Genomic DNA, 13,182 nt, shown 5'->3' with positions numbered 1-13,182 from the left:
CAGTTTCTCAGTGGTTTTGGCCTGGTAGAGCCAAAGAAATGGTGAAGGTGGTTCTTTTCACATCTGCAAACTTTTCTGAGATGGAAATTGCCCCTTCATCACCCAGTAAAAGAACTACCTTGATAATCTGTCTTAAATATCTGTTGAATCAAGTGTTTTATTGCCTCAGCTTTCAGTATGAATGGAGGAGAGAGGAAAACAGGTGTGAGATGTTCCACAGTTCTGGTAAGATCACCTCTCTCAGCTCTGCTACAAATGCAGGAGCTGATCCACTAGGTCCTTGGACAGGTTGTTGCATAAAGTGAATGAGGTGAGAACAGGGAAAAGGGGAATATTAGTGCCAGAATAACCTACCTTGGCTCAGATTGAACGGATTTCTCTGTCCAGGTGTTTCACATCTGTGCCTGTTTCTTTTCTGCATCAACTGTCTACACAGCTTTTACCCAAAACCCCAAAATGAAGGCCCTCCACTTGGGAGACTTGTATTTTAAAGATCCCTTTATGCAATGGTCACCTAATGCATGAGGAACAGCATAATTAGGTGTAACAGCATCTTATCTCTCAGAGATTCTGCTTTATTAACCAGGTTTATGAAAAGTGGAATTTAAGTCTTTTGCCTGTCACTGGTTCTTGTTCTCCCCAGGTTTTCTGTTAGCAGATTATAGCTAAACAAGTCTTAAAGACATCACATATTGACCAGTCTGCATTTTAACTTTAGCATGATATAAAAACCTAATAAGAGCAATTGAAAGTGTAATTCCTGATCCATTCTGAGCCTCAGGCTGGAGAATGGCTGTGTCTCATCTCTGGAGATGAAGAAAACTTCTTTGCCCTGGCTCTGGTTTGGTGTTTGATAACACTGATCTCAGCTGAAGTGCCCCAGATTCCCTCACCTGTACTTGTTTCCAAATTTCCCAATCCTTTGATGAACAGCATTATCTGCAGAGCTCTCTGTAGGGAGGGCTCTCCTCAATTTTGTTCAGGCTCATTTTGGATAAAATTATTATCCATAAACCAAACCAAACCTGAATGACCAAATGACTTCAAACACCTAATGTTACAAGAGTCAGTGTGAGATTTAAAGCAGCCACTTTCTTTTAATAGCAAAAGCTAATTTAAGCAAATTCAGTGGCTTTTGGGAGCTGACCTCAGCCACAGGATCATTGGTGCCACTGGGGTATTGGTACAGGCTTGACAGCCTTGGAAAAGTTTCATCCCTTCCATAGTTTCTGCCACCTGGCATCAGTTAGAAGTCCCCAGTTCTTGGTCTTTTCTTGTCTAATCAAGTTGTTTACTTTATTCTCAGACTATTTCTTCAGTGAGCTGTAGCTACTTCCTTTCAAGAATGAAATGCATGCCCACATGAGAACAAAATGGCTTGAGGCTCGAGTGCCGTGACTCTGTATGAATTTCTGATGGGTAGAAGTTAGTAATTTGGGGGATTTTTTTTTTTTTTTTTTGAGCATGGCTTTTTGCTGTAGCTTGACTGTTCTTCCATCTCAGACTGCTGCTGTAGTCACTCTAGTTTTGCCCCCATGGATCTCTGCAAAGCCTTTTTTTTCCAGTTATTGATGTTGACATGATAATCTGAAAGTATTTCAGAGTATCCTTAGATCACTCGGTTCAATGGGAGTCTGTTTAAAAATAATACAGAAATCTCCTCATCTCCAGAGCCTGGGGCTGAAGGAGACCTTTTTTTGGGAGTCCTCCCAGTACAGATGAGAGGGAAATGTTGATGTGGGTTTAATTTGTGAGAGTCAGTGGTGTTTTATCCCCAGACTCCAGCGTAGGAGGGCTGACAGCATTGTTTGAGCAGTTGCATTTCATCTCTCAAGTCTAGAGATAAGTTCTGCTGCAGAGTTCAGCAAGACTTTGGGCAGTTGCTGTTAAGCAAACGCTGAGGAATGAACTCTGAAAATGTCAGAAGACTCAGTGTTGATCTGAAAATGGTACAGGAAGTTCCATCAGGCAGGCCTAGGGAACAGGCTGAACCGTGATCTCCATTCTTGGAGAGCATCTCCAGACCCTCAGCGGGTGCTGCAGAGTGACTCTGAGTGCCTGTAGATCTCTCTGCAAAAGTTAAGCTCTCAGGAGGACATGGGAACTCCTGATTGATGGCTTGAATCCTGAATTTGCATCTCAGTCTGCAGCTAGAGACCAGCTCTAGAGTGGAGAATGTTTTTCTGTCAGTCTGTGAAAGTGCACGAGGTAGGGACAAGCACTGTTTGTCAGAATTGTGGGATTAAATCAGCCTCTGTCTCATCTGATACTGCAGTGGAGATTTATGGCACAGATTTGGTTATGGGAAGAAGTACATCTGTGGTTTATTTTTTTTTTTAAGACAGATGTCTGTGATGTAACTGGAAGTGAAGCAAAACACATTGAAAAACAGTCTCTAATACTTTTTTTTTTTAGAGATCTGTTCATTAACTTGTGTTATGTGAGCACTTGGTCTGGTATTTTGATTTGCTATATAAAGCCTGAGTTCACTTCATGCCTTGATTTTTAAAATTCCTATCTTTGGCCCATATTACATCATCTTTCTTCCTTGTCTCCCATGAAATATCTTGGGTCCTGATGCTTTAGCTGAATGCTCACTTTGAATAATGGATTTGCTCTTCGGAGAAAACAGTGACACGTTATCAGCCTGAAGAGCTAATTCCAAAAAACATGACCAAGTCTTCCCTCAAATTGAGTGGTAGCCATGCCATGTTCCAGGACCCGTGAACTCAGTTTATTAGGCTAATTAAGTTGTGTAGTGGGAAGGAAAGGAAAATAACTTGGTGCTTTAAAAAGCTGGAGGGAGATAAAAGGAGAAATGACCAGCTCAGCTGAGTCGTATTGTTTAGTTTGAGTCCCTGAAGACTTCTGCAAATTTATCCCAGGGAACACAGATTAAAAGCTGCCTAGTGAGAGGTTTATTGTCTGTCAGCCCCTGTCAGTGAAGCTGAGTCCCCCCAGCCCCTAAAGTTCCAACTAAATCCCTCCTGGTTTTCCACTCGTGGAGCTGAAGGTGAGGCATGACAAAACTGTGCCTTCTGCTGGCATTGATTCCCATCCAGTGGCCTCTTTTTCGGTGGCACTGCTTTCCCACTGGTGACAGGAGCCATTCTCCAACCATCCATCCCCTGCAGCATGTCCTCCCCTCCCTGGAGATGACACTGGTGGCACTGGGGACCAGCACCAGGGGGATTTTCAGCAGGAAAGCTGCTGCTTGTCTCTGTTTTGACCTGAGAAGGTCCTGTGTTTTGAGCAGGAATAAACATCTCACCTCCTTGGAGTCCTTTCTGAGGAACTCACTGTGTGGGTGAGGAGGAGCCTGGATCAGGGTACCATGGGGTTGTCTTCACAGGGATTTTGTCTGCTGCCTCCTGCTCTGGGAGAGAGACATCATCAGAGTGACCCCAGGATATTCATCCTCAGCTTCCAGACCCAGGCAGGGCATTTCTCAGGCTGTTCTTGGGGAAAGAGGAGAGTGTGAAATGTATATGCAGGGCCTGGCAAGAGCCTGCTAACTACTGCCTCCCATGGATGGGCTCCAACAAGGCTTCTTCAGAGATGGGATGGCTTGAAGGGAATCAGGGGCAGTGGGAAACAGCTGTCAGACTCCCCCAACAACTCGTTTGCTAGATGAACTTGATTCCCAAAGTGCTGGAGAGAGGCACGTGGTAAAGTGGGAACTCAACTACCAGAGGTGTTCCTGGCTGGATTTTTAACTTCTGTCATGGGGTCTCTCAGGTGCTTAGAAAAATGCAGACAAGCTGGAAGCGGTTTTGTAGGCTTTGCCTAAAATACTGAAAATCAATCTGCTGACGTTTGGTGGAGAGGGACACTTGTGAATTCCCAGGATCTTGTTTGAATAAATTTGTGAGGAGGATGAGTGTGAGTTAAGTAGTCCAGCTCTTCCCTGTCCTCTTTCATTGGCTCAGGAAAATGCTGTGGTATTTTGCTGGTGCCAAACTGCCTTCAGCAGGAGGCCTGCTCGTGTCACACATGCTGGAATCACTTCTGTTCCACCTCTGTTTTCCCCCCCCCGCTTCCTTACTAGCAGAGATGAATAGGAAGATAGGGCAGGACATGGATTTTTCCAATAAGAAATTGGAATTAAATCTCCTTGGTAAACCAAAATATGTAAGTTAGCTCAGAAGGAGTGAGTTTGTGTTCTGGTCCTGTGTAATAGCAAGGAATGTTAGATTCTGGAATGGGTTACTTTCCCTGCAGCTTTAGCAGCAATGCAGGAATACTGACCATTGTGGGAGGAACTGACCATTGGCATCTTTGATCTTTGCCCTGAAAAGCCACATCAGAGTCACACACAGAAGATTTCACGTGTAAAGAGCAAGTGGATGTAGTTCAGTGTCAGATGGAGAGGGGTTTGCTGTGCGGTCAGGACCGAGCTGCCGAGGAGAGCTGACATTGGAAACATCAGCTCTGGGCTGGCAGAAAGCTGCTTCTCCAGAGCCTTCAGGATCTCTGACACAGGGATGTCCTGCCTCTTGGTACAGCTGGAGCTGTGGCAGAGTGGAGAATCAAATTGCTGATGGTTGTCTGTCAAGTTCTGCTTAAGCTGAACATCTTTCAGCTGTCACTGCCTCAGCTTCTCCCTAAAATCTTCCTGCTGAGTGACAGGACAGCAGGCACTGGCTCTGCCTTCCTCCTAGTGCTGTTCAGCAAAAGTCTGACTGGGTGAAAGCATCTCAGCAAAGCACCCATGAATCCTTTGCTGTAGTAGTAAAGTAGTTGCTCAGTTGTAGCTATATCTGTATAAAAATAAGAAAAGCTTTCTGTTACAGGGGAGATTCAGTATTGCTCACCTCAGCTGATGAGGTTGTCTGTTTGGTTTAGGGATTGCATGGCAAGGTGTGAGCAAAAAATAAATAAATCTTTTTATGCCTTGTGATTGCAAGTTCTAGTTTACTGAATTTATTATCATCTGCTTTTATTGCAGGTATGTTAGTTTAAAGCCCAGCTCTCAATGAGTGATTCTTAAAAGCTTAATTGGTTAAAATTGAGCTTGATGAATGCAGATTTTTGTGTGTTGTCCAGGAGATGTGGTGAAAATGTCTTTGCATGCAATGTAACAAATGACAGACTGTTGTCCAAGTTTTGCCTGATATTACAGATCTGTTTTTGACCAGATGCTGATAGCAGTCTAATTAACGTGCCATTAGTGAATACTAAAGCAAGCTTGTTTTCTGTGTTCTTCCTCCCCCAGGACAAAATGTTTCACTTTTGGGTAAATACATTCTTCATAGGACTGGATGAAAATTCAGACAAAGTAGAAAATGGAAGTCTAGTTGCAGATCAGGAACTTGATGGTATTTTCAGTACAGAGCGCTCAGATAATGATAAGGAATATTTAATCCTTACATTAACAAAAAACGATCTAGACAAAGCAAATAAAGATAAAGCCAACAGATATTTCTCTCCAAACTTCAAGGTCAGTATATTTTATGTGTGAACAAAGTTGAAAAGCTGCATGATTTGTTTGTCTTGCCTTTGGAGGGACCCTGTGAAACTGCTGTGTAGAAGCTGAGTTCATGTGTTGGTATTGCCATCACTTAGCAAAGCTTTGAGCTTTGTACTTCTGTCTGCTTTCTGGGGAGCTGATGGATGTTGAGCAGCTGGGGTTGAAGTCTGCAGGTTGTTCCAGGTGTTTATTGAAGCCATCAGAGGTGTGGGAGAGCTGGTGACCAGGTGCCATCATCCCTGCTCCAGCTGCATTGCCTGAGTTCTGGGCTGGGCACACTCAGCTGCTGAGCTGATTTGCAGCAGTGCCTTTTCCATGGGAAGCAGAGGGGCCACAAGGATGATTTGGGGTCTGGAGCATCTCTCTGATGAGGAGAGGCTGCGGGAGCTGGGCTGGGTCAGTCTGGAGAAGGGAAGGCTGAGGGGGGATCCCTGTCTGTCCCACACAGACATCTCCAGAGGGTGTCAGAGGAGGCTGCCAGGCTCTGTTCCATGGTGCCAGTGACAGAGTGAGAAGCAAAGGCCACAAACAAAAACACAAGTTCCACCTCAACATGAGGAAGAACTTCTTTCCATGAGGGTGGCAGAGCCCTGGAACAGCTGCCTGGGGTGGGTATGGAGTCTCCCTCTCTGGAGACATTCCAAGCCCACCTGGAAGTGCTCCTGTGCCTGGGCAGGGGGTGTTGGACTGGATCATCTCCAGAGGTCTCTTCAACCCCAGCTGTCCTGTGATTCCAGGAATGCCTTACCCAGGCAGTTTAGCTTTGGGGAATATGAGCCATTGCCAACAGCGCTTTTAACACGAAAAAGGCATTTGTAAGAATTCCAGCATTTTCTAACTTCCTCATAAAAGATCAGCCAGTGCTCATTTGAAGGTAATGGTCATAGCTGCTTGGAATATTGCTTGGATCAGACTTCCCACACATGAGATACCCATTAGAGAGTGTTTTGTTCATTCCTGTGCACTCTTGCTGCAATCTCCTGGTGCTCTGGGAATTGTGGAGGGCAGGAGGGTGGTGGTGGTGTGGCCTGGTGTGCTGGGATATCCTGCTGCTGCAGCTCAGGAGCACAGACACAATTCCTGCAGCTGGGCTGGAAAATCCTGCTGCTTTGCCAGGCCTTTGTTTTGCCAGGGGTGGTGTTGAGAGGCTGGCAAACCTCTCTCTGGGGAGAGGAGCACGGGTGTGACTCAGGGTAGCCAAGGAGCTGTGCTGTTAAGAGCTGCTTTGTTGCCTGTGCTCAATTGAAGTCCAGGTTCCCTTTTTAAATGTTGTTTTTTCCTTCCCCAGGTGAAGCTATTTTTCACAAAAACAGTAGAAGAGCCATCAAACCCAGAGGCTAGCAGTTCAACTTCTGTAACACCAGATGTTAGTGACAATGAACCTGATCATTATAGATACTCTGACACCACTGACTCTGATCCAGAGAATGAACCTTTTGATGAAGATCAGCATACGCAGATTACAAAAGTCTGAATATTTTTTTTATCAGAGATAAAAAAAACATACAAAAAAACCAACCATGAAGACAGACAAACTTGAATAAACTGAAAAAAAGAAAAGGACCTTTCTAAATGGCAAAAGGACATAGTGTCAGATTACCAATTATAGGAACAATTCTTTCCTGACCAATCTTGTTTTGCCCTATAAATCTACAGGGTTTGACACTTGTCCAGTCGGGGGGGTAAAAGAAAGGTTACGTAGCTCTTATGTATATACCTTTTTGTGTCAAAGGACATTAAAACTTCAATTAGGAACTATAAACATGGCACTTTCCCATTTTATTCCAGTTTTATAAAAGTGGAGACAGACCTAATGTGTATGCGTAGGAATTTTTCCTTTTGTGTTCTGTCACCAAACGAAGTTCCAAAAACCGAAAAAAAAAAAAAAAAATATTTACAGGTTCACATCCTGCCCCTTTTTTTTGCACTTGTGTGGCAACAGAAAAGTCTGCAGTTGGCTAAGAGATGTTTCTAGAAGGTTTTTCCTACATTCTAATGCATGTTTTTTGGATGGGGGCTGGAAGGTGATGCTCGGAAAGGAGCGTGGCCTGTGTACCATATCCGGCTGTTCCATGCACCTTTCCTCAGCATGCTGCCCTAATTCATCCGGGACAATGGGTGAGGAGTCGCCGCTGTCACTGCTTGTTGTTTGTGCATTTTTCATTTTTTTTAAGTGTAATGGTGCTAGAAAAGGCAGCTAGAGGGAGTGATTCTGTCCAGGGGTACAGGAATGAACCTTCACGACACCCACGAGACCTGCGCAATGAAGGGAGACCAGGAATTGGGGTCACGAGAAACAAAACAAAAATAAAAAACAAAAGGAAACACAGCAACAATGACTTAACCATACAAATGTGGAGGCTATCAACTAAAGTAAGAGCTTGAAACAAATGGTTACAAAATTTGACAATGATTTATTGGGATTTTTTCTGAATTGTAATGGCTGCTCCATCTCCTGTGTAATCAAGGCCAGTGCTAAAAGTCAGATGCTCTTAGTGCAAAAACATCAGTCAACATCTTACATTTATATTAGTAGTTTTTCAATCATATTCCTGCTGTGAATACTTCATGTGCTGCCTTGCAAGCTTTTTGGATTTTTTTTTTTTTTCCCTCTCTCATGAATATAAAAAGATTTTGTAATGGTGCACAGGAAATGTCATTGGAGATTCTCCAGGTTAGTGTTTGTTTGGAAGATTTCTGATGCATTTATTCAATCAAACCTCTGTCAGCCGTTCCACCCCTTTGACCCTACACATTCTATTACAATGAGTTTTGCAGTTTTGCACACTTTTTTTTTTTTTTTTTAAAAATGTCATTAACTGTTAGGGAATTTTACTTGAATACTCATTACCTGCAATGTTTTAAAAACGGACATTACACACCAGAGACAGGAAAAACCAGTGTTGCAGTAAATTCTCAACGCTGTAAATGAAGATTAAAAAGCAGAAATGCATTATACAAAAAACATTGAAAAACCTAGAAAAAACAACCCCTTAAACCACCCAACAAATTGTTTTCCTAAACCAAGTGGCAGTGTTGGATCATTTGTTCCTAGGGACACAGGTAGGGCTCAAAGTTGGCTTCTGGTGGACGATTGTCATGCCCAGCCTGAGGTGACTCAGGAGTCCAGCTGCTGGTGCATCCAGATGTGAAGTCACTGCCAAAACGGGCCTCTCTAAGTGGGCCATGAACAGCTGACCCCAAATTGATGCTTTTTTTTTAGGATTTAGTACACACATCCCCCCCACTTAATTTTTTGGTGCTGACATGGAAGTTCATGAGCTGTGTTCTCAGCCAGAATTATGAATGGGATCTGTCAGAGCCCTGTACAGCAGCATTAATGGTTGGAATTTGAACCACACAAGGCAGGACTTCCACTAATTACAATTGGTAAACCAAGGTGTAAAGGGCTTTAATTTTTATTTTTTTTTTCTTATCTGGTTTCTGTTGGTCAATTCTGCTCCTCAGATTCATGATTCTAACAAAGCTGGTAATATGTTCTGACTTACAGGTTTAATTAGACTTTAATGGATCAAGGTTCAGTGCTCATTGTGACGAGCAAAAGGTGGTTTTCCCTTGGGAACAGGAATTTTAACTCTTACCCTTCCAATCGTGTTTCACCCTGTCTGGTTTATAACAGTTGAAAGTTGTGTTGGCTTAATAAACCAAACTGTTCTTGCTTGGATAGTATTGGGATCTTGGCACTGCTGCGTGTCCCACTTTGGATAATCGGGATTGGATGGTGCAGTTCCAGTCGGTGACGCCGGATCGGGAATCAGGACGCAAGGATGGGCTTTTGCACTGTTATTTTTCCTTTGGAATGTGAAGGTTGGAATGAGGGTTTTGAATTTTTTGGTTTTTTGTTTTTTTTGGTTTTTTTTTTAATTTTTTTGGATTTTTTTTTTTTAATGTTTCGACGTCTTTGAAAAGCCTTGCTTACATTTTATGGTGTAGTCATTGGATATGGAAAAATGGCATTATATATATATATTATATATATAAATATATATTATACATACTCTCCTATACTTTATTTCAGTTACCACCCCCATAGAAGTTGACAAGAATTGCTATGACTGAAAGGTTTTTGAGTCCTTATTAAAACTTTATTTATGACAGTATTCATAATTAGCTTGAGCTGCATTCTGTAGGTAATCTTTCCTTGAGTTTCCGGACTGTACGCTTCAGCCTGTTGGGATATGCAAGAGCTTACATGTCTGAAACTACTTGAAGGCATCACTTTGGTAAGAGCTTAACTGTAAGGCCCTGAAGCATCCCCTGGGCTTGGGCAGCCCCAGTGAAAATCTTTGCCACAGCTGCTCCTCCAGGGCAGCTGTGCAAATACAGCCTCCAGATTCCTCCCCGGGGCACACATTGTAAACTGAAGTGGAGTTTACATGCAGCATCAAAATCAGCTTTCCAAATTAAAAACCAACAAACCCTTCAAATAATCCAAAAAGAGGATGCTGGTGTGCAAGTTCCATGTTTAGTCCTAGCAAGTGTGTGCAATATGTTAACGATGCCTGTGGTTGCCACGAAGTGCCTCGTTTACCTTCTCAATACTGTTGGAAAGTGTCGTGCATGCAGATGGATGGGGTGGGACTGTGCACTAAAAGGGGCTCCAACTGCAGCGTTTTGGCAGAGCTGCCTTTCTCTGCCAGTTCAAATTTCCAGTCTGTTTTCATATAGCATATATATATATAGATACTAAAAGAAAAAAAAAAAAAATCAGTCTGTTAAGCAGCCTTACTCTGATTCAGCCTCTTCAAATACTATTGTGCTGTGCAACAGTGGCTCTGTGTGTAACTGAGAATACACAAAAACCAAGTATGACATGTACAGGATAATGCCTCATACAAATCAGATGTCCGTTTGTTATTGTGTTTAACAACCCTTTATCTCTTAGTGTTAAAACTCCACTTAAAACTGATTAAAGTCTCATTCTTGTCACTGTGTGGGTGTTTTATTGCAGTGTTCTGAGCTTGGAGAACAGCTGAGACGTTGTGCTTGTAAAGCTGTGGAATTTGGAGTGCGCTGCTTGGAGCCAAGGGCGCTCCTTGTGCATCCGGGGGTTTGAAGGGAGCTGCTGCTCCAAAGCCTGGTGTTTTCCAGAGGTTTGAGCAGTGCAGAAGTGGAAGTCCAGACGTGTGCAGGGATATCAGACCCTCACTTTGTTATCCTGGTGAAGGGAAGGCACCTCCTGGGGCATCAGACCACACGGGCAGGTGCCTGTCCCCAGTGCCTGAGGAGCTGCAAGAAGGATGGAGACAGGCTAATGACGAGGGCCTGGAGTGCCAGGAAATGGGGAATGGCCCCCCAGTGCCAGAGGGCAGGGATAGATGGGATATTGGGCAGAAATCCTTCCCTGTGAGGGTGGGCAGGCCCTGGCACAGGTTGCCCAGAGCAGCTGTGGCTGCCCCTGCATCCCTGGAAGTGTCCAAGGCCAGGCTGGACAGGGCTTGGAGCAGCCTGGGACAGTGGAAGGTGTCCCTGCCCATGGAACTGGATGGGCTTTAAGGTCCCACCCAAACCATTCTGGGATTTTCTATTTAGTCTCAAAGAGAACTTCAAAATGCACCTTATAAATAAGTTAATGTTGCATCTGCTGCATAATGAGACGTGAGTGCCACCTGAGAATTCTCCTGAAGTAGCTTTACATTGACAATGAGATGCATTTTTCCCTATAGAATTACAGGATTGTTAAGGTTGGAAATGCCCTTTGAGATCATCAAGTCCACTCTCAGGACAGATCAAGTAGGTAATTCTGTGGTTCTTTTGGTTGCTTGGCTGTTCTCAAGCCAGATTTTCAAGTGGCACTTCAATCCTAGGTGGTGTTCCCTGTTCCCAGGGCTCCCCCTGGGCTGCAGGAAGGTGAGAAGGGGTGGGGAGGTGCTCTGCTGCACCCCCAAATTGGGTAACTTCGGGTGCCTCTTGTTACTCCTCCTTCCTTCCCACCACTGGTAAGGCCAGCTCACCTACATTTGGCTGAGCATCTCCAAAAAACTCTGAGTTCTGTTTGGGAAGGGAGGTTTTGGTGCTCTGTGGGGTGGGTGCAGTGTTGGCCAGGTGGGTCTGACCCTGCAGGTGAGTGGCACTGGGAAGGGCTTTGCACCTCAGCACGTGCTGCTACCCAGGCTGTTAAAGCATGTTCCTTTTGGTGAGCTTGGTTTGTGTCCAAAAAATGAAAGCAGGGTGGGAAGATGCAGAGGAGAGTAGTCTGAACAGGGTTCAATTTGATGAGGAATTTCTATAAATATATATATACATATATAAATATATATCTACAATATAAATACACAGAGATCTCTCTGTGTGAAGGGATTCTGCTCTGGAGACAGGTGGGAAGTGCTGTGGACAGGGGATTTTATTTGACACTCATCCCATTGACTGAAAGTCCCATGCCCCAGCCCCCAGCAGCTAAAGGTGGTTTCTAGGCAAGGAAAAGCTCATTTTTTCCACTCTGGTGACCGATGTGGTGACAGAGCTTCCCAGGGAGGTGCTGGGTGGCAGCACAGAGGACAGTCCCTGTGCTCCATCCCCACACCTGGGATTTCTGTGTCCTCTGAGCCCTCTGCAGCTCCAGGGCCTGGCTGAGCTTTCCCAACCTCTGGTATCAGCAGGGAGCAGCAGCTCGGTTCCTTCAGCTCCCTTTCCAGGCAGCCACGGAGGGGTGCTTAATAATTAATTGTGTCTTCTTTTAAAGCTGCAGCAGAGTTATAAATTGCACTCTTTTAAGAAGGAAAGGTACTGGTGGGAGAATTTAAACTCTTTTTCCTGCAGTTGGTTGGCTCTGAAATGAGTGATGATGTGTCGATCAGAGCAGATTCCCTGAGGTGACCTGGGTGCAGTGGGAGCTGGACTGAAAAAAAAAACCCCAACAAACCATTCCTATAGATTGTGACTCGATGCAAAGGGAGGGAGGTTGAGTAAGGAGTCAGCTCAGTGTCTTCTTAAAAGCAGAACGTGAATTGCTGCTTTGGCTTCTTGTCACCCTCATTCTTCGGTATCTTCTCAAACCCCATCTTTCCACATCTGTCCCTGGTAATTCTGCTCCTTTCTTTATTTCATACAATCCTGTGCAAGGCAGATGAGAAAATCCCTTTATTTTGAACTGAAGGTCCCACTAAAATAAAAGCCATTGCTTGTTTCTTTGCCTTTTGCTCCCTGTTCTTTGAGGCTTTTCCTTGTTGGGCTTTTTTAATGGCATTTCATTGTTTTTTCCATGTGTTTCTTCTCATTTTCCACTTACCTTCTGTGCTTTCAAACTTTTCAGCCACTGCTCTGTGTTGCAATATAGGACAGGTAATTATTTTCTGCCTGGGTTTTTTTGGGTTTATTTTTTTGGTTGCTTGTTTTTGTTTGGTTGTGGTTTGGATTTTTTTTTTTTCTTTTTCTCTACCAAGCTTTATTCTGAAGGCATAGCAGGGAGAAATTATTTTAGTTTTTTTTTTAAAAAAAAAAAAAAAGAAAGAACAGCTCTGAGAAACGTTAGGGTTGTGCAGGTTCAGCAGATGTGTTTGCCTTGGTGAGCTCCTGGTGCTCTGCACAAACCTGGATGTGTTTATCCGACCTAATGGGAACGATGAGCACATGGACTGGACTTGTGATGAGCAGCCTGAATAAAAAAACCTTGCTAATGAACTGCTGGGCTACACTTTCCAGCTGCAAATCTTGCTGTATGGGCTGTGCTGGCTACAGAAATATTTTAAAAA

At 44.0% G+C, this 13,182-nt stretch overlaps 1 protein-coding gene across 2 annotated transcripts in view; it reads left to right on the top strand.

The window, feature by feature from the left end:
* PTEN (phosphatase and tensin homolog) overlaps window positions 1–10,420 on the top strand; it is a 48,438-nt gene extending 38,018 nt beyond the window's left edge. For both annotated transcript variants that reach the window (XM_014259492.2, XM_005530733.3), the window contains exons 8-9: window positions 5,216–5,440; window positions 6,759–10,420. In XM_014259492.2, coding sequence (XP_014114967.1) covers window positions 5,216–5,440; window positions 6,759–6,944 — 411 coding nt within the window. In that variant the 3' untranslated portion in view covers window positions 6,945–10,420. The remainder of the gene's footprint in view (window positions 1–5,215; window positions 5,441–6,758) is intronic.
* The last annotated feature ends 2,762 nt before the right edge of the window (window positions 10,421–13,182 follow it).

The sequence above is a fragment of the Pseudopodoces humilis genome, chromosome 9 (genome assembly GCF_049639895.1).
Source record: "Pseudopodoces humilis isolate 2021_Gansu_Grassland_sample_001 chromosome 9, ASM4963989v1, whole genome shotgun sequence".
NCBI lineage: Eukaryota > Metazoa > Chordata > Aves > Passeriformes > Paridae > Pseudopodoces > Pseudopodoces humilis.
This window is presented reverse-complemented; position numbering and strand designations above follow the sequence as displayed.